General features: G+C 38.1%; 1 protein-coding gene across 1 annotated transcript in view; it reads left to right on the top strand.

Moving 5' to 3' along the window:
• Positions 1 to 22,285, top strand: part of LOC133588172 (monoacylglycerol lipase abhd6-B-like) — a 22,895-nt gene extending 610 nt beyond the window's left edge. The window contains exons 2-10 of the mRNA XM_061940803.2: positions 1,966 to 2,034; positions 9,154 to 9,273; positions 13,125 to 13,284; positions 13,353 to 13,466; positions 18,679 to 18,811; positions 18,874 to 19,031; positions 19,127 to 19,181; positions 19,248 to 19,348; positions 22,105 to 22,285. Of these exons, the coding sequence (XP_061796787.1) occupies positions 9,161 to 9,273; positions 13,125 to 13,284; positions 13,353 to 13,466; positions 18,679 to 18,811; positions 18,874 to 19,031; positions 19,127 to 19,181; positions 19,248 to 19,348; positions 22,105 to 22,284 (1,014 nt within the window). The 5' untranslated portion in view covers positions 1,966 to 2,034; positions 9,154 to 9,160 and the 3' untranslated portion in view covers position 22,285. The remainder of the gene's footprint in view (positions 1 to 1,965; positions 2,035 to 9,153; positions 9,274 to 13,124; positions 13,285 to 13,352; positions 13,467 to 18,678; positions 18,812 to 18,873; positions 19,032 to 19,126; positions 19,182 to 19,247; positions 19,349 to 22,104) is intronic.
• Positions 22,286 to 22,344: the final 59 nt, after the last annotated feature.

The raw sequence follows: 22,344 nt of genomic DNA, 5'->3' as shown, positions 1-22,344 counted from the left end.
TTCATAGTTTGGCCGGCGGTGCGACTTATACTCAGGAGCGACTTATGTGTGAAATGATTAACACATTAGCGTAAAATATCAAATAATATTATTTATCTCATTCACGTAAGAGACTAGACATATAAGATTTCATGGGATTTAGCGATTAGGAGTGACAGATTGTTTGGTAAACGTATAGCATGTTCTATATGTTATAGTTATTTGAATGACTCTTACCATATGTTACGTTAACATACCAGTTGGTTATTTATGCCTCATATAACGTACACTTATTCAGCCTGTTGTTCACTATTCTTTATTTATTTTAAATTGCCTTTCAAATGTCTATTCTTGCTGTTGAGTTTTATCAAATAAATTTCCCCCAAAAATGCGACTTATACTCCAGTGCGACTTATATATGTTTTTTTCCTTCTTTATTATGCATTTTCAGCGGGTGCGACTTATACTTATACTCCGGAGCGACTTATTGTCCGAAAAATACAGTAATAGTACATTTTTGGGTGCAATAATAGATGCTGAAATGAGCTGAAAATCTCATATAAAATATACAACATAAGGTGGCAATACATATTTCTATAATGAACGAAGCAAAAATATGTTACAGACCAAAAATCACTACTGTATTTTTCGGACTACAAGTCGCAGTTTTTTTCATAGTTTGGCCGGGGGTGTGACTTATACTCAGGAGCGACTTATGTTTGAAATTATGAACACATTACCGTAAAATATCAAATAATATTATTTAGCTCATTCACGTAAGAGACTAGACGTATAAGATTTCATGGGATTTAGTGATTAGGAGTGACAGATTGTTTGGTAAACGTATAGCATGTTCTATATGTTATAGTTATTTGAATGACTCTTACCATAATATGTTACGTTAACATACCAGTTGGTTATTTATGCCTCATATAACGTACACTTATTCAGCCTGTTGTTCACTATTCTTTATTTATTTTAAATTGCCTTTAAAATGTCTATTCTTGCTGTTGGCTTTTATCAAATACATTTCCCCAAAAAATGCGACTTATACTCTAGTGCGACTTATATATGTTTTTTCCCTTCTTTATTATGCATTTTCGGCCGGTGTGACTTACACTCCAGAGTGACTTATACTCTGAAAAATACGGTATTTTAAAACTTTGTTCATATATAAGGCGCACCGCATTATAAGGCGCATAGAATAGACGCTACAGTAGAGGCTGGGGTTACGTTATGCATCCCGTAGTTGCGAGACCTGTTGTGGCTCAATATTGGTCCATATATAAGGCGCACCGGATTATAAGGTGCACTGTCAGCTATAGAGAAAATTTGAGGTTTTTGGGTGCGCCTTATAGTGCGAAAAATACGGTAATTAAAATTCGGAACACAGCATCATCGTTTTCACAGCTTTTTGGTTGTTAGAGGTAGAGAGTGTTTTAACATAGAGTTCTAATTCTTTTTTAAAGGCACAAAAAAACACTTACATTTATGAATATAAAACTTAGCCAATAGTATGAGGTTGCAAAGGTAAAATTCCTTTTCAAATTGTTTTTCATACAGTGTAAATCCAAATAGCACATACAATCGTTGGTACTTTAACTTAACTTAACTTTAAAACAAAGCACAAATGTATCATGAATATTGTCCAGGATGAAGCGACAGATGCCCTGCCATAGTGATCGAGTGCTTTCACAAGTCCAAAACAGTCGTTCTCCTGTAATGTTTACATTCACTAACTAGTAAAAGTGACGTCATCTCTCATTTGCTATTACCTCTTTTTTCTTAATGACTAATATCCTTGTAGTCAGTGTAAAATTATATTTCTTTTTTCACGAGGCTTGCTCGCTTGATGACGTAACAACACATTATCACCTTTGACCATGTGAAATGTGCCCCAGTAAAACATCATTATTATTATTATTATCATGCCTCACTATGGGGATTTAAATGTAATAATCATAACTTTCATTGTCTTTTATGTAGGTTTGGAAACAACCACATAAAACCAGCAGCAGTCATTACACAGGAAGAAGAAAAGAGAATAGGTCAGAGGTAGGCAAAGTCCATTTATGACCCACTGCTTGTTTTTCTTTTTTACTCAATACCTTTAGAAAAAAAATCATGGTTTTTTGTTGTTGTTTTTAAATATAGTTGATGGAAATGCACATATCTGCTGTACAGATTTACAAACCCCGTTTCCATATGAGTTGGGAAATTGTGTTAGATGTAAATATAAACGGAATACAATGATTTGCAAATGCTTATCAACCCATATTCAATTGAATGCACTACAAAGACAACATATTTGATGTTCAAACTCATAAACTGTAATTTTGTTTTGCAAATAATAATTAACTTAGAATTTCATGGCTGCAACACGTGCCAAAGTAGTTGGGAAAGGGCATGTTCACCACTGTGTTACATGGCCTTTCCTTTTAACAACACTCAGTAAATGTTTGGGAACTGAGGAGACACATTTTTGAAGCTTCTCAGGTGGAATTCTTTCCCATTCTTGCTTGATGTACAGCTTAAGTTGTTCAACAGTCCGGGGGTCTCCGTTGTGCTATTTTAGGCTTCATAATGCGCCACACATTTTCAATGGGAGACAGGTCTGGACTACAGGCAGGCCAGTCTTGTACGCACTCTTTACTATGAAGCTACGCTGTTGTAACACATGGTTTGGCATTGTCTTGCTGAAATAAGCAGGGGCGTCCATGGTAACGTTGCTTTGATGGCAACATATGTTGCTCCAAAATCTGTATGTACCTTTCAGCATTAATGGCGCCTTCACAGATGTGTAAGTTACCCATGTCTTGGGCACTAATACACCCCCATACCATCACAGATGCTGGCTTTTCAACTTTGCACCTGTAACAATCCGGATGGTTCTTTTCCTCTTTGGTCCGGAGGACACGACGTCCACAGTTTCCAAAAACAATTTGAAATGTGGACTCGTCAGACCACAGAACACTTTTCCACTTTGTATCAGTCCATCTTAGATAAGCTCAGGCCCAGCGAAGCCGACGGCATTTCTGGGTGTTGTTGATAAACGGTTTTCGCCTTGCAAAGGAGTTTTAACTTGCACTTACAGATGTAGCGACCAACTGTAGTTACTGACAGTGGGCTTCTGAAGTGTTCCTGAGCCCATGTGGTGATATCCTTTACACACTGATGTCGCTTGTTGATGCAGTACAGCCTGAGGGATCGAAGGTCACGGGCTTAGCTGCTTACGTGCAGTGATTTCTCCAGATTCTCTGAACCCTTTGATGATATTACGGAGCGTAGATGGTGAAATCCCTAAATTCCTTGCTATAGCTGGTTGAGAAAGGTTTTTCTTAAACTGTTCAACAATTTGCTCACACATTTGTTGACAAAGTGGTGACCCTCGCCCCATTTTTGTTTGTGAATGACTGAGCATTTCATGGAATCTACTTTTATACCCAATCATGGCACCCACCTGTTCCCAATTTGCCTGTTCACCTGTGGGATGTTCCAAATAAGTGTTTGATGAGCATTCCTCAACTTTATCAGTATTATTGCCACCTTTCCCAACTTCTTTGTCACGTGTTGCTGGCATCAAATTCTAAAGTTAATGATTATTTGCAAAAAAAAAAAAAGTTTATCAGTTTGAACATCAAATATGTTGTCGTTGTAGCATATTCAACTGAATATGGGTTGAAAATGATTTGCAAATCATTGTATTCCGTTTATATTTACATCTAACACAATTTCCCAACTCATATGGAAACGGGGTTTGTACTTTAGTAAAGAGAAGTGTGGGATTTTTCTTGTTGCCAATTTGTATTTGACTTTATAGCGGTATAGCCATAGTGCCAGCAACATGAGAGTTCCAGGTTCGATCCCCCCTTCCGCCATCCTAGTCACAGCCGTTGTGTCCTTGGGCAAGACACTTTACCCCCCCGCTCCCAGTGCCACCCACACTGCTTTAAATGTAACTTAGATATTGGGTTTCACTATGTAAAACCGCTTTGAGTCACTAGAGAAATGCGCTATATAAATATAATTCACTTTACTTCACTTCACTGTTTGCCGGAGAAAGAAAAATAAATAGACAGACGAGGACAAGACAGAGAGAGACAACAACAACAAAAAAACCAACAGAACTACATCAACAAATATGATAAGAAAAATTAAAAAGAACAGATTAGTGAAGTAGATAGTAATAACACAGAAATGACAATGAACATTATTGCTCTATGCATGGAACAATAAAAATGCCAATAGAAATAACACTATTGATAATAAATAATAATAATTACCTCAATTATCAACATTACAACCACTTCAGATGCAACAATACATAAATGTAATCAATACTTGAATTACAAAAGAAAGGATAAGAGTTGGGAAGAAAGAGAAGCGGACAATATTAACCTTTTACATTGTTAGATGGAGTCGGAGGCAGATATTTACATATATCCGAATTTAAGTGTTACTTCTTTTTATTTCATAATCATATTACAAAACAGCTAGTGTTTTGCTTCCAATTGTGGTCTTTTGATTGTCTGCAAAACTGTGTGCTTAACCTTGAATGAGGAATGTTACAGAGAGAGAGATAATGGACATTTGTTTTGGCTAGAGAGACAGGACTGCCAGGGACTTAATGGGGGAGAGGGTGTTTCGGGGGACAGACCATCTTAGCGGGGCGATCCGAATGTTCTATGCTGTCTCTGTCAATATATATATGCAAAGCTTTGCAAATATATTACAAAATACCTATTCTGTCTCTGGTGGTTTTCAACTCAGCTTTAAGTGTCGTAAAGAGCTTGGGAGCGACTTGTGACTTGAATTGCCTGGGAGGAACAACTGGTCCAAAACGCAACAATAGATAGATAGATAGATAGATAGATAGATAGATAGATAGATAGATAGATAGATAGATAGATAGGACTTTATTGTCATTGCACAAGTACAACGAAACTTTGTTTTCAGCACAAACCCGTTCAAGGTTAGACAAACAAACAGTGTACAGGGTTACAGAACAGGAACGCTGATGGGTCGCCACAAGGCGCCCCGTAAAAGATGGGAAAAAGGTAAAACGCTGGGGAAGGATGAGTAAAAAAATACAATCTAGACTGGGCTCCTAAGGGGGCCCAGTCTGGAGTGGGAAAAAACCTCCATAGCAAAGCACATATACATATTACAACGTACATCTCGATATATCTAACAACAGAGGGAAGGGAGTGCGAGGTCATGATGGTCGGCCGCAGCTCTCAGGCGCTGACCGTCCATTCATCACCCTTATGGGATTTGCGTCCAGGGCGTTGGGTTGGGGGGGGGAGGGGTGTGTGTATGTGTGGCGTGTAATTTATATTCTTGTCTTCATGAAAGAAAGGAATCTATATGTGTTAAACATGCTTGTATTATCTTTAACCACCTTTAACTTGTTAACAATATTAACTATATGTGTTAAACATGCTTGTATTATCTTTAAACACCTTTAAGTTGTTAACAATATTAACTATATGTATTAAACATTATTGTATTATCATTAAACACCTTTAAGTTGTTAACAATATTAACTATATGTATTAAACATTCTTGTATTATCATTAAACACCTTTAATTTTTTAACAATATTAACTATGTGTTAACCATGCTTGTATTATCATTAAACACCTTTAGCTTGTTAACAATATTAACTATATGTATTAAACATGCTTGTATTATCATTAAACACCTTTAATTTTTTAACAATATTAACTATATGTGTTAAACATGCTTGTATTATCTTTAAACACCTTTTACTTGTTAACAATATTAACTATATGTATTAAACATACTTGTATTATCATTAAACACCTTTAATTTTTTAACAATATTAACTATATGTGTTAAACATGCTTGCATTATCATTAAACACCTTTAACTTGTTAACAAAAACATATATTTCATAAATAAGTAAATATAAATTATATATATGAATGAGGTAGATCCCCACGACAAAAAGAGGCAACAAGAAAGTTAAGACAAGACAAAGAAGCAAGCAGGAGAGATAAGGGAGAGGGAAGGGGAGCGCCCACCCTTGATGAGTGCCAGAGAGAAAGATAAGATAAAGTTATAGTAAACTTAGGTTAAGCTTTAGCAGTGTGCCCTGTTTTGTGAAACAATTTTCTATAAAGGATAATAAATTAGTAAAGGAGATAGTTATAAAGTAATGACAATAAAAAATATTGCACTATGAATTGAACAATACAAATAAACTATTGATAATGAATAATAGTAATAATTACCTCTGTTATCAACATAAATGTAATGAATACTTGAAAGAAAGCGGATAAGGGGGGTGGAATACAATAACCTTTTACATTGTTATGGTAAACTTAGGTTAAGCTTTAGCAGTGTGCCGTATTTTGTGAATTTTTCTTTATAAAGTATAATAGATTAGTGAAGGAGATAGTAATAAAGTAATGACAATAGAAATGATTGCACTATATACTAATACCAATAAAAAAATAACACTATTGATAATAAATAACAATAATTACCTCTGTTGTCAACATTACAACCGCTTCAAATGCAACAATACATGAATGTAATGCATACTTGAATTACAAAAGAAACCGATTAAGACGGGGGAAGAAAGGGGAGGGGACTATATTATCCTTTTACATTGTTATGATGCCGTGTTTTGTGAAAAAAAAAAACTAAAGAAGAATAGATTAGTGAAGGAGATAGTAATGACAATATAAATTATTGCAATAACCTTTTACATTGTTATGGCAAACTTAGGTTAAGCTTTAGCAGTGTGCCGTGTTTTGTGAATTTTTCTTTATAAAGTATAATAGATTAGTGAAGGAGATAGTAATAAAGTAATGACAATAGAAATGATTGCACTAAATACTAATACCAATAAAAAAATAACACTATTGATAATAAATAACAATAATTACCTCTGTTGTCAACATTACAACCGCTTCAAATGCAACAATACATGAATGTAACGCATACTTGAATTACAAAAGAAACCGGATTAAGACGGGGGAAGAAAGGGGAGGGGACTATATTAACCTTTTACATTGTTATGATGCCGTGTTTTGTGAAAAAAAACAACTAAAGAAGAATAGATTAGTGAAGGAGATAGTAGTGACAATATAAATTATTGCAATAACCTTTTACATTGTTATGGTATACTTAGATTAAGCTTTAGCAGTGTGCCGTGTTTTGTGAATTTTTCTTTATAAAGTATAATAGATTAGTGAAGGAGATAGTAATAAAGTAATGACAATAGAAATGATTGCACTAAATACTAATACCAATAAAAAAAATAACACTATTGATAATAAATAACAATAATTACCTCTGTTGTCAACATTACAACTGCTTCAAATGCAACAATACATGAATGTAATGCATACTTGAATTACAAAAGAAACCGGATTAAGACGGGGGAAGAAAGGGGAGGGGACTATATTAACCTTTTACATTGTTATGATGCCGTGTTTTGTGAAAAAAAACAACTAAAGAAGAATAGATTAGTGAAGGAGATAGTAGTGACAATATAAATTATTGCAATAACCTTTTACATTGTTATGGTATACTTAGATTAAGCTTTAGCAGTGTGCCGTGTTTTGTGAATTTTTCTTTATAAAGTATAATAGATTAGTGAAGGAGATAGTAATAAAGTAATGACAATAGAAATGATTGCACTAAATACTAATACCAATAAAAAAAATAACACTATTGATAATAAATAACAATAATTACCTCTGTTGTCAACATTACAACTGCTTCAAATGCAACAATACATGAATGTAATGCATACTTGAATTACAAAAGAAACCGGATTAAGACGGGGGAAGAAAGGGGAGGGGACTATATTAACCTTTTACATTGTTATGATGCCGTGTTTTGTGAAAAAAAACAACTAAAGAAGAATAGATTAGTGAAGGAGATAGTAGTGACAATATAAATTATTGCAATAACCTTTTACATTGTTATGGTAAACTTAGCTTAAGCTTTAGCAGTGTGCCGTGTTTTGCGAATTTTTTAAATAAAGTATAATAGATTAGTGAAGGAGATAGTAATAAAGTAATGACAATAGAAATGATTGCACTAAATACTAATACCAATAAAAAAATAACACTATTGATAATAAATAACAATAATTACCTCTGTTGTCAACATTACAACCGCTTCAAATGCAACAATACATGAATGTAATGCATACTTGAATTACAAAAGAAACCGGATTAAGACGGGGGAAGAAAGGGGAGGGGACTATATTAACCTTTTACATTGTTATGATGCCGTGTTTTGTGAAGAAAAAAAAACTAAAGAAGAATAGATTAGTGAAGGAGATAGTAATGACAATATAAATTATTGCACTATATACTAATACCAATATAAATATCACTGTTGATAATAAATAACTAATAAATAATTACCTCTACGATACAAATAATTGAAATGTAGGCTTTAGGTTCTCAAACTGTTTTCACCAACTACCACCTCAGAAAAGACTTGGCTCTACCATAATGACCAACATTAAAATACTTAAGCGTAGTAGGCCTAAGCATTCATTAAAACCAAAGCAGAGGTTTTATTTAACAGATATACTTAATATGTTTGGCCACGGTGTAACATTACACACAGTTTGAACAGTAACACTGTGTTTGAATATTTAGTTAAGTGACTTTTTGGCGTACCACTAGATGGAGAATCACTGCGTTATGCTATGGAACTGTTTTGCTCATACTTCTGGGGGAAAAAGCGGGAAAAAAACATTTTTTTCCGATCCATATGTGCAGTGACTGATTGTGCCTGGTAGTTTGAGTTACATGATGTGTGTCTTATCACTTGGTGCATCACTCTGCTAATGCCGAAGAGGCTGCCGTGGATAATGCATCAACAAGGTTGTTTGATCTACTGTAGCCCCTCGCATTAATCAGCAAAGCTCCTTTTGAAGCTGCTCTGATTCTATTACATTTTAACTTGAATTGATAAAATGCTTTGCCTTTTTATAGATTTTAATGAACCGAAATAGGCTTAAAAGAATCAACATATCCCAAAAACGCAAAGGAAAGCAGCCATTTTCTCGCAGTTTTAGTCAATCGCCTAGTTTACGGTTTATAAACATTTTTCTGATAAACTTTTTAATCAGAAATGCGTTGCGTAATGACGTTAAATTGCATACTTGTGTGTTGACAGCGCAACAATGGAGGAAAGTTCCACTGCCGTGCTGCTCGGGACCGTTCTGGTGCTTCCTGTTTTTGCCTTCGTCACGTCCTTGTGCTTCCGGCCCGGAGTTTTCATCAACGCTTATAACTGGTGAGCCGACGCCATACTCGGTGTGCTTATTGCCTGCGCTACTGAGTTGTAATACCCTTTTCCGCCACTTGTGGCAGTAATGACAATATCAAACAAACAGAAGAAGTCTGTCATAAAGACATTTCTTAAGCGCAAAAATTATGACTACATTTGTGAAGCTGTATTTTCATTTGCACTTCAATTTTACTGACAGTTTAGTTAAGAAACATTTATTATTAACTTAGTTGATTTTATTTTAACGCAACATAACACGTATTGTGTGTAAATGTATTGTTTATTTGGTAAGTCTAATCAGCCTGACCTGAGCCCAAAGTTTTTTTGTTAAATTAATAATAATCTTTGTGATTGACACATGCTTTTATATCATTTGACAAGGTAGTAAATTGTAAGTAGGTTAGATATAAGTATTGAATATGATCAAAATCAAGAGTAAGATGACTAATTCAGTGTTAATATTGGGGTTGACGGGTCCTTTTGTAGTGGAAAAGTTTGGTCCCGAGGTCAAAAAAGTTCAGAACCCCTGCTATATAAAATGAAGTCTTCAGCGCAAAACATATGACTAAATTGTAATACCGTTTTCCGCCACTTGTGGCAGTAATGACAATATCAAACAAACAGAAGAAGTCTGTCATAAAGACATTTCTTAAGCGCAAAAATTATGACTACATTTGTGAAGCTGTATTTTCATTTGCACTCTAATTTTACTGACAGTTTAGTTAAGAAACATTTATTATTAACTTAGTTGATTTATTTTAGCACAACATAACACATATTGTGTGTAAATGTATTGTTTATTTGGTAAGTCTAATCAGCCTGACCTGAGCTCAAATTTTTTTTTGTTAAATTAATAATAATCTTTGTGATTGACACATGCTTTTTATATCATTTTACTGGTAGTAAACTGTAAGGAGGTTAGATATAGTTATTGAAGTAAGATGACTAATTCAGTGGAAAAGTTGGGTCCCGAGGTCAAAAAGGTTAAGAATCCCTGCTGTATAAAATGAAGTCTTCAGCGCAAAACATATGACTAAAGAAGCTGTATTTTCATTTGTACGTACATTTTATTGACAGTTTATTTAGGAAGCATATTTATTGTTATTATTTATTAGAATGTATTTATTTTAACACTGGGTAATTGTATGTACATGTATTTTTCATCAGTTATATTTGATTAGTATTTATTTATAATCAGCCTGACCTAAGCCTAGGTCGGTGGTTAGCAACGTGCGGCTCTTGAGCCACAAGCGGCTCTTTAGCGCGGCCCTAGTGGCTCCCTGGAGCTTTTTCAAAAATATATGAAAAAAATGAGTATAATATGGTTTCTGTAGGAGGAAAAACACGACACAAACCTTCCTAACTGTTAGAAATCCCACAATTTATATTAAACATGCTTCACTGATGAGAGTATTTGACGGGCGCCATTTTATCCTACTAATTTCAGAAGTCCTTGAACGCACCGTAGTTTGTTTACATGTACAACTTTCTCCGACGCTGCCACAGAAAGACGTGTTTTATTCCACTCCTTTGTCTCATTTTGTCCATCAAACTTTGTAGACTTTGCGTGAATGCACAAAGGTGAGCTTTGTTGATGTTATTGACTTGTTGGAGTGCTAATCAGGCATATTTGGTCACTGCATGACTGCAAGCTAATCGATGCTAACACGCTATCTATGCTAGCTGTATGTACATAATGCATCATTATGCCTCGTTTGTACTGTAGGTATATTTGAGCTCATTTTATTTGCAGTTTCCTTTAACTTGGACACACACATTACCTTTAACCATTTTAAGACAGTAATTTCCAGGAGTTTCTGAGAAGCCTCCGTTTTAGTAATGTTTTCCAATGTTGTAAAAATGTGTAGAATAAATATTACATTTCAACATTTCTGTCAACGAAGATTTGCGTCAGCCTGCGACACATTCATTTTGATAATAGGCTAATATAGCTAATATAGACACTAACATCATGTGTTGCCTTCATTATAACACTTATATAAGACTTTTAAAGTCATTTTGATAGTAGGCTAATATAGACACTTACATCATGTGTTGCCTTCATTATAACACTTATATAAGACTTTTAAAGTAATTTTGATAGTAGGCTAATATAGTTAATATAGACACTTACATCATGCGTTGCCTTCATTATAACACTTATATAAGACTTTTAAAGTCATTTTGATAGTAGGCTAATATAGCTAATATAGACACTTACATCATGTGTTGCCCTCACTACAACACTTATATAAGACTTTTAAAGTAATTTTGATAGTAGGCTAATATAGCTAATATAGACACTTACATCATGTGTTGTCCTCATTACAACACTTATATAAGACTTTTAAAGTCATTTTGATAGTAGGCTAATAAAACTAATATAGACACATCATGTGTTGCCTTCATTACAACACTTTTATAAGTCTTTTAAAGTCATTTTGATAGTAGGCCAATAAAACTAATATAGACACTTACATAAATAAATGATAAATGGGTTGTACTTGTATAGCGCTTTTCTACCTTCAAGGTACTCAAAGCGCTTTGACACTACTTCCACATTTACCCATTCACACACACATTCACACACTGATGGAGGGAGCTGCCATGCAAGGCGCTACCAGCACCCATCAGGAGCAAGGGTGAAGTGTCTTGCTCAGGACACAACGGACATGACGAGGTTGGTACTAGGTGGGGATTGAACCAGGGACCCTCGGGTCGCACACGGCCACTCTTCCACTGCGCCACGCCGTCCCGTACATCATGTGTTGCGTTCTTTACAACACTTATATAAGACTTTAAAGTCATTTTGATAGTAGGCTAATAAAACTAATATAGACACATCATGTGTTACCTTCATTACAACACTTATATAAGACTTTTAAAGTCATTTTGATAGTAGGCTAATGAAACTAATATGGACACTTACATCATGTGTTGTCTTTATTATAAATAAGACTTTTAAAATCATTTTGATAATAGGCTAATACAACTAATATAGACACTTACATCATGTGTTGTTTTCATTATAACACTTATATAAGGCTTTTAAAGTCATTTTGATAGTAGGCTAATATAACTAATATAGACACTTACATCATGTGTTGCCTTCATTATAACACTTGTATAAGACTTTTAAGTCATTTTGATAGTAGGCTAATATAGCTAATATAGACACTTACATCATGTGTTGTCTTCATTATAACACTTATATAAGACTTTTAAAGTCATTTTGATAGTAGGCTAATATAACTAATATAGACACTTACATCATGTGTTGTCTTCATTACAACACTTATATAATACTTTTAAAGTCATTTTTATAGTAGGCTAATATAACTAATATAGACACTTACATCAACTTATATAAGACTTTTAAAGTCATTTTGATAGTAGGCTAATACAGCCAATATAGACACTTACATCGTATGTTGCCTTCATTATAACACTTATATAAGGCTTTAAATTTTTTGCGACTCCAGACAGATTTTTTGGGGTATTTTTGGTCCAGTATGGCTCTTTCTATATGTTGGGTTGCTGATATTTACGAGCACCGTGTCCTGACAGAGGCTCTTTTGTCTGCCCACTCGCAAAGCTCTTCACTCGTCAAGGTGCATTTTGAGCAGAAACATTCGCAATTTGTCACGATTAATCCCTATTTGGCGCGTCGCTCGCTCTTTGAAGTGGGCTTTAAATCTGAAGGTACTACCGAACAGGGCTGACCTTTTCTAAAGTGCACACCCACGCGGTGCCGAGCCACCGTCACGTCAGCAGCTGCGCGGTAATGAATGGAGTCTTGTTCCATAAAGACCCGTGGAGAAAGAGGATTTGCTAAAAGATGTTGCGCTTTTGCGTAGGTTCTGGCGCCGCAAGCTGGGGCTGACGGTGCGCTACTCGTACAGCGGGAGTTACCGCTTCTGTTACTTCTGTCGCGGCACGGCGGGGGACGCCGCGCCGTCGTTGCTCCTGCTGCATGGCTTCTCCGCCGCCAAAGACATGTGGCTGCCCTTCGTCAAGGTGACACGCCGCAAATAAACGTCGGTGTGCCCTGCGTTCTGCTTCACTACTTTTGTTTTCTCCAACAGTACCTCCCCAGGGGCCAGCACGTGGTGTGCGTGGACATGCCGGGACACGAAGGGACGAGTCGCACCGGCGCCGAGGACTACAGCATTCAGGGCCAGGTTGCCCGAATCCACCAGGTGTGTGTCCGAGTGCAGTGGTCCCCAACCACCGGTCCGGGTACGGGTACCGGTCCGTGATGCATTTGCTACCGGACCACACAGATACATTAAAGATAGACGTACAGTACAGGACACACCTTCTCATTCAATGCGTGTTCTTTATTTTCATGACTATTTACATTGTAGATTGTCACATAAAACTATGAATGAACACATGTGGAGTTATAGGATAGGATAGGTCTTTATTGTCATTGCACAAGTACAACGAAACTTTGTTTTCAGCACAAACCCGTTCAAGATTAGACAAACAAACAGTGTACAGGGATACAGAACAGGAATGCTGATGTGTCGCCACAAGGCGCCCCGTAAAAGATGGGGGAAAAGGTAAAATGCTGGGGAAGGATGAGTAAAGAAATACAATCTAGATTGGGCTCCTAAGGCTTACTTGCCAACCTTGAGACCTCCGATTTCGGGAGGTGGGGGGTGGGGGTGTGTGGTCGGGGTGGGGCGGGGGCGTGGTTGGGGCCGGAGCTAAGAGGGGAGGAGTATATTTACAGCTAGAATTCACCAAGTCAAGTATTTCATATACCGGTATGTATATATATATATATATATATATATATATATATATATATATATATATATATATATATATATATATATATATATATATATATATATATATATATATATATATATATATATATATATATATATATATATATATATATATAATACAATAAATATATATATAGCTAGAATTCACTGAAAGTCAATTATTTCTTATATATATATGTGTATATATATATATATATATATATATATATATATATATATATATACAGTGGGGCAAAAAAGTATTTAGTCAGCCACCAATTGTGCAAGTTCTCCCACTTAAAATGATGACAGAGGTCTGTAATTTTCATCATAGGTACACTTCAACTGTGAGAGACAGAATGTGAAAAAAAAATCCAGGAATTCACATTGTAGGAATTTTAAATAATTTATTTGTAAATTATGGTGGAAAATAAGTATTTGGTCACTTCAAACAAGGAAGATCTCTGGCTCTCAGAGACCTGTAACTTCTTCTTTAAGAAGCTCTTCTGTCCTCCACTTGTTACCTGTATTAATGGCACCTGTTTGAACTTGTTATCTGTATAAAAGACACCTGTCCACAGCCTCAAACAGTCAGACTCCAAACTTCACTATGGCCAAGACCAAAGAGCTGTCGAAGGACACCAGGAAAAGAATTGTAGACCTGCACCAGACTGTGAAGAGTGAATCTACAATAGGCAAGCAGCTTGGTGTGAAAAAAATCAACTGTGGGAGCAATTATCAGAAAATGGAAGACATACAAGACCACTGATAATCTCCTTCGATCTGGGGCTCCACGCAAGATCTCATCCCGTGGGGTCAAAATGATCATGAGAACGGTGAGCAAAAATCCCAGAACCACACGAGGGGACCTGGTCAATGACCTGCAGAGAGCTGGGACCAAAGTAACAAAGGTTACCATCAGTAACACACTACGCCGACATGGAATCAAATCCTGCAGTGCCAGACGTGTCCCCCTGCTTAAGCCAGTGCATGTCCAGGCCCGTCTGAAGTTTGCCAGAGAGCACATGGATGATACAGCAGATGATTGGGAGAATGTCATGTGGTCAGATGAAACCAAAATATAACTTTTTGGTATAAACTCAACTCGTCGTGTTTGGAGGAAGAGGAATACTGAGTTGCATCCCAAGAACACCATACCTACTGTGAAGCATGGGGGTGGAAACATCATGCTTTGGGGCTGTTTTTCTGCTAAGGGGACAGGCCGACTGATCCGTGTTAAGGAAAGAATGAATGGGGCCATCTATCGTGAGATTTTGAGCCTAAACCTCCTTCCATCAGTGAGAGCTTTGAAGATGAAGCGTGGCTGGGTCTTCCAGCATGACAATGATCCCAAACACACCGCCCGGGCAACGAAGGAGTGGCTCCGTAAGAAGCATTTGAAAGTCCTGGAGTGGCCTAGCCAGTCTCCAGACCTTAACCCCATAGTCTAATCTGTGGAGGGAGTTGAAAGTTCGTGTTGCTCGGCGACAGCCCCACAACATCACTGCTCTCGAGAAGATCTGCATGGAGGAATGGGCCAAAATACCAGCTACTGTGTGTGCAAACCTGGTAAAGACCTATAGTAATCGTTTGACCTCTGTTATTGCCAACAAAGGTTATATTACAAAGCATTGAGTTGAATTTTTGTTATTGACCAAATACTTATTTTCCACCATAATTTACAAATAAATTATTTAAAAATCCTACAATGTGAATTCCTGGATTTTTTTTTCACATTCTGTTTCTCACAGTTGAAGTGTACCTATGATGAAAATTACAGACCTCTGTCATCATTTCAAGTGGGAGAACTTTCACAATTGGTGGCTGACTAAATACTTTTTTGCCCCACTGTATATATATATATTAGAGATGCGCGGATAGGCAATTATTTCATCCGCAACCGCATCAGAAAGTCGTCAACCATCCGCCATCCACCCGATGTAACATTTAATCAGAACCGCACCCGCCCGCCATCCGCCCGCACCCGCCCGTTGTTATATATCTAATATAGACGATGCAAGGCATTAGTGAGGTTATAAAGCTTTTGCCTGTTAAAGAAAGGAGACTGATCCAATGCAGCACAGACATTCGCGTGCCACGCTGTCACGACCCAGACGCACACCAGTGCGCAATCATATGGGAGCCGCGCTGAGCGCACCTCCAAGTGCATCTCGCTGCCGGCGACGGCCGGGTATGGGCCCAACGCTCCAGCGCCATCCATTTTCAGGGCTAGTTGATTCGGCAGGTGGGTTGTTACACACTCCTTAGCGGGTTCCGACGTCCATGGCCACCGTCCTGCTGTCTATATCAACCAGGGTGAGCCCCACCCCTTTCGTGAGCGCACTGCGCGCGGAGTGACCCCTGTTACGCGCCCCCGGCAACAGGGGTGGCGGGCAGGTAAGCTGCGCGGGCGGAGCGCGCGGAGTGACCCCTGTTACGAGCCCCCGGCCACGGGGGTGGCGGGCAGGTAAGCTGCTTACCTGCTGCGCGTGACGCCGGCCGCGGCGAAGGCGGACGAGGCGGGGTGTCGGTGCGGTGGTGACCCTGGACGTGCGTCGGGCCCTTCTCGCGGATCGCCTCAGCTACGGCTCCCGGCGTCGGGGGCCTTCTCCGCTCCGTAAAAGTGTCCATCTCTTTTTTTTTTTTTCTTCTGTTTTGGCATATGCTGCAGGTGCCTGCTCGTTTTTCGGATGTGGGTAACAACATTTAACTATGTATATATATTTCCGAATTGGTTTAACTGCCACCCGCAGTTAAACATATCGAGATAACTAGCAACAGAGGGAAGGGAGTGCGGGGTTATGGGGGTAGGCCGCAGCTCTCAGGCGCTGACCATCCTTTCATCACCCCTATGGGATTTGTGTCGAGGGCGTTGGATGCATTTTTGTGGATGCATGTTTGTGTGTAAGCCGGCAGTGTGTCTCTGTTCCGCGGCCTTGATGTCGTGCAGTCGCTAGTCCAAAGTCAACAACAACAGGTGTGTGTTCATGAGAGATGTATGTTATGTACTTAACAAAAAAAAAAAGAAAATTAAATTAAATCAAATTAAATTAAATTAAATTAAATTAAATAACGCGATGAGGTGGCGACTTGTCCAGGGTGTATCCCGCCTTCCGCCCGATTGTAGCTGAGATAGGCTCCAGCGCCCCCCGCGACCCCGAAGGGAATAAGCGGTAGAAAATGGATGGATGGATGGATGGATGGATAAATTAAATTACATTAAATTAAATTAAATTAATTTAATCCATTTTATTTTATTTTATGTTATTTTATTATGCAGAGCACAGTAAGGGCCCTATTGAAATTGCTGTGGTTTTTCTTCTATACGTTTGGACGCCTTTTTGAGGCCCTTAACATGCATGAAAAGTCCCCATATTTTGCAGCCTTGTCGACTATGGCGAAAAATTTAATATTTAGTGGGTCCTGAAAATTTTATTTCAAAATTGGCTCTCTAGCGCCACCTTTAAAATGAGAAAAAAAAATAGCCCCTTCTACCAGTTTCACGTACCAACACCAAAATCGCAGGAGACATCTATTATGACAAGGCACACATAAAAGTCTCAAGAATCCATACCTAAAAACAAAGAGGAAGTCGGCCATCTTAGTTTTTGTTTTCCATTTCCAAAAAACGGGTCGTATTTTAACAAAATCTTCCTAGGAACTCTGGCCAATTAGTTGCGTTTAAAATGACAGATACTACACATTTAAGTGATGACAAAATTGCGAACAAATTTTGTCCACGCCATTAAATGTGGGCGTGGCATGGCGCTAAACATTGCCCCTGACGATTCGCCACAAAATACGAAATGTTAATAACTCCATAAACTCAGATCTTGAAGTTATTTGGTAGAAATGATGATGATGACACCCTGAAGTGCCCGATGGGTCAGTACCTGTTCCTGTTTATTCATAGTGGGTGGAGCCTAGGGGAGAAAACTGTCATTTCTGCACTTTAGGTGATCCGAGACAGATCCTAAACTGATGGGTGATGATAAATTGCAAAAAATGTTGTGCAAATGACAGGATGTGGACGTGGCATGGCGCCAAACTTTGATCTGATGTTTCGCCACAAAACACGAAACGTTAACTCGGCTTCACAAGTTCAGATCTTGGTCCCAATTGCTACAACTGATGATGACAGTCTGAAGTGGCTTTATTTAATTAAATTAAATTAAATTAAATTAAATTTAATTTAATGTTATTTTATTTTATTTTATTTTATTTTATTTAACTTACCTTTAATTTTATTAAGGCCCGAGCAGCCCCTCAGGGGCAATGCAGAGCACCCCAAGGGCCCCAATGAAATTGCTGTGTTTTTTCTTCTATACGTTTGGACGCCTTTTTGGGGCTCCTTACCTTGTGTGAAAAGTCCCCATATTTTGCAGACGTGTCAGGTATGGCAACATTTTTTTTATTTTGGGGGTTCTGAAATTTTTGTTGGTGGGTCAGGATGTGACCGCAAGCGTCATGCATGCCGACCGACTTGTGCAAACTCGTTTATTACTGCTTTTATCTATTATTGTTTTTGCAAACATCAAGTTCCACGTATCATTTGTTATTGTCTTTGCTGTATGTGTAGTAGTAGTCGTGTCCTGATTGTCCCTAAAACTCCCCCCGTCTCTTCTGTTCTCAGTTTGTGCAGAGTGTGGGTCTGGACAAAAGACCATTCCACCTGGTGGGGACATCCATGGGGGGCAATGTTGCAGGAGTGTACGCCGCCACCTACCCTGCTCAGCTGTCTGGCCTCACCTTGATGTGCCCGGCAGGTAAACTTGAGAGATCTAGGCATCAACTTCAAAGAAAATCCATCGCCCTCATCCTCGTCCAGGCCTCGTCTATCCCACCGAGTCCGAGTTCATCAGCCGTCTGAGGGAGCTGGAGAAGAATCCCCAGCAGGAGTCCATCCCTCTGATTCCCTCTACTCATCAGGAACTGGAGGACATGCTGCGTCTCTGCTGCTACAACCCCCTCAAGCTACCGCGGCAGGTGTGACGCTGATCCTACACCCTGCCCAAAAAAAACCAACAACATAGCCGCATATCCTGCAGCTAGATTTTGACCTATGATGTGTTTGTTGTCAGGTCCTGCGCGGTCTCCTTGACAACAGGCTCCACCATAACGGTTTTTATAGAGAAGGTTTGTCCACCTGCATGTCGCCGTCGTCCACGGCATTTTTTCTAACATCTGTTGGCGCGTCCTCAGTGTTCATGGAGCTGGTCGGTGAAAAGTCTCGTCACTCGCTGCATGAAAATCTGCATTTGATCACGTCGCCTCTGCAGGTCCTTTGGGGTAAACAAGACCAGGTAAAAGAGTCATCACTCGAGTAGGGAACACATTTATATGGCCCCACACCAATCACACACTTTCGGCTTCACAATAATAGCGCAACACTTCAATTTCGGTGTAACAACCAGAGGTGGGTAGAGTAGCCAGAAATTGTACTCAAGTAAGAGTACTGTTACTTTAGAGATTTATTATTCAAGTAAAAGTAAGGAGTAGTCACCCAAATATTTACTTGAGTAAAAGTAAAAAGTATGTTGTGAAAAAACTACTCAAGTACTGAGTAACTGATGAGTAACCTGTTCGTTTAATGATGACGGCAACAAATAATGCACAGAAACATAAAAATAGCAATGAGCAAATTCAGAGCCAGGAATATCTCTTAAGCATCTAAAACAATAATATATATTAAATAATAATACATTAACATAAAAAAAATTAAGGCAAATTGAGCCACAATAACTTAACAGCACCATAGGCTCAGTAGGCAGAGATTACAAAGGAAAATAACAAGTTAGCCTTTACGCAAACCATAAACTGATAGGTGTGGGCTGCACTTGGTAACACACTGATTGGTGTTTCTATGCATGTGTGTGTGTGTGTGTGTGTGTGTGTGTGTCTCTCTCTCTGTCTGTCTATGAGGCTGTAGTGCGTTAATAAATGTCCCCACACGATGTACATTTGACAGTGATTCATAGCAGGGAAGCTAACATCAGCCTACGGTGACAGCCAAAATATCTACTAACGTTACTTACCGCGATGTGCTTCCTCAAATTTGACGTTGAGTTCATGTAAGCTTAAGCTTGTTGTTTTGCCGCTGAAACTTTATGTGCAGTTAATCACGTGACCGCCTGGCTCTGTTTGATTGGTGAAATGGAGTCAAACGTCACCAGTGACTGTATTTGATTGGTGAAACGCAGGCATGTGATAGATCCTACTTTGAAGGTCTGTCTGACAAACCAAAACAAACAAAGCGTGCATTAACAGATGGACAAAAATCAGTAGCGAGTAGCAAGCTGAATGTAGATAAATGGAGCGGAGTAAAAGTAGCGTTTCGTCTCTATAATATACTCAAGTAAAAGTAAAAGTATGTTGCATTAAAACTACTCTTAGAAGTACAATTTATCCCAAAAGTTACTCAAGTAGATGAAACGGAGTAAACGTAGCGCGTTACTACCCACCTCTGGTAACAACCATAACAAAATGGGTTACATTACATTTAGACTAGGGATGTCCGATAATATCGGACTGCCGATATCATCGGCCGATAAATGCTTTAAAATGTAATATCGGAAATTATCGGTATCGGTTTCAAAATTATCGGTATCGGTTTCAAAAAGTAAAATTTATGACTTTTTAAAACGCCGCTGTGTACACGGACGTAGGGAGAAGTACAGAGCGCCAATAAACCTTAAAGGCACTGCCTTTGCGTGCCGGCCCAGTCACATCATATCTACGGCTTTTCACACACACAAGTGAATGCAAGTATACTTAGTCAACAGCCATACAGGTCACACTGAGGGTGGCCGTGTAAACAACTTTAACACTGTTACAAATATGCGCCACACTGTGAACCCACACCAAACAAGAATGACAAACACATTTCGGGAGAACATCCGCACCGTAACACAACATAAACACGACAGAACAAATACCCAGAATCCCTTGCAGCACTAACTCTTCCGGGACGCTCCAGGCATGTAAAAAAAAATTATGCACTTTGTGACTTCAATAATAAATATGACAGTGCCATGTTGGCATTTTTTTTCCATAACTTGAGTTGATTTATTTTGGAAAACCTTGTTGCATTGTTTCATGCATCCAGCGGGGCATCACAACAAAATTAGGCATAATAATGTGTTAATTCCACGACTCGGTTGATATCGGAATTGGTAATTAAGAGTTGGACAATATCGTAATATCGACAAAAAAGCCATTATCGGACATCTCTAATTTAGGCCATCCTTTGTCAAAGATGTTTTGTTATGAATTCTGTGATATTTCTACCTAAATAAATGTTTTTTGGCGGATTGAAATACAGTGAATAATCTTTTATAACCTGTTCTGATTAAAAGTCTGCATTTACAGAATGTTTAGCAGGCTGAATATTACATTGATAACTAACAAAGAAGGTTAAAACATTGTTATGCAGACATATGAATACCATTACCTTGTACAACATGTAATGTACAGAATATCAAAAGCATTTATTCAGGTAGAAATATCACATATTATGTTACCAAACACCTTTTGCAATCAAACCATGATTATAACAACCCACATTTTGTGTTACTAATGTGCGAAACTGGGATCTAAACATGGAAGTGTAGTTCCTCTCTTCTGAATGCAAGTGCTCCTACAGCAGGATTGAAAATTCTGTATTCTTACAAAATACAAAATCTGGCAAAACCCCAACGCACTGCAAGAAAAATATTTTTTTAACTGTAATTAAAAGCGTGTCTCTGTCCTTTTTGTGTAAAACATTTCATTAAAGCAAACTAATTGAAAATCATCCGTCTCGAGTACCGGTACACTTATTAATGATGAAAAATTATATCTAACCGCGATTAATCACGATCAATTGTGAGATATCTATGAACAAACTGCGATTAATCACAATCAATGTTGAGATATCTATAATCAAACTGCGATTAAATATTTTAATCGTTTGACAGCCTGGTTGACAGATTAGTCCTTGAAAAATGGCATTAAAAAGAAGTTTTTGATTTTATGTGTTACATTTATAAAAGCGACTTCCAGGTGAATTGTGTCCTTTCAGGTTCTGGATGTTTCCGGAGCGTCTGTGCTGCAGGCGGCGGTGCCCAACAGTCAGGTGGTCCTGCTCGATAACTGCGGCCATACAATAGCGTTGGAGCGGCCCAGACTGGCCGCCAAGCTCGTCATGGACTTCCTGTCTGTACAGGAAGCCAACAGCAAAGACGCTAAAAAACATTCCTGATGTTCTTCACTGGAGATTGACCCTTTTAGAAAAAAGTTTATTATATTTGCTATAAATGAT

This window comes from Nerophis lumbriciformis, linkage group LG03, assembly GCF_033978685.3.
Source record: "Nerophis lumbriciformis linkage group LG03, RoL_Nlum_v2.1, whole genome shotgun sequence".
Lineage (NCBI taxonomy): Eukaryota > Metazoa > Chordata > Actinopteri > Syngnathiformes > Syngnathidae > Nerophis > Nerophis lumbriciformis.
The sequence above is the reverse complement of the archived record's forward strand: the minus strand, read 5'-3'. Positions and strand labels throughout refer to the sequence as shown.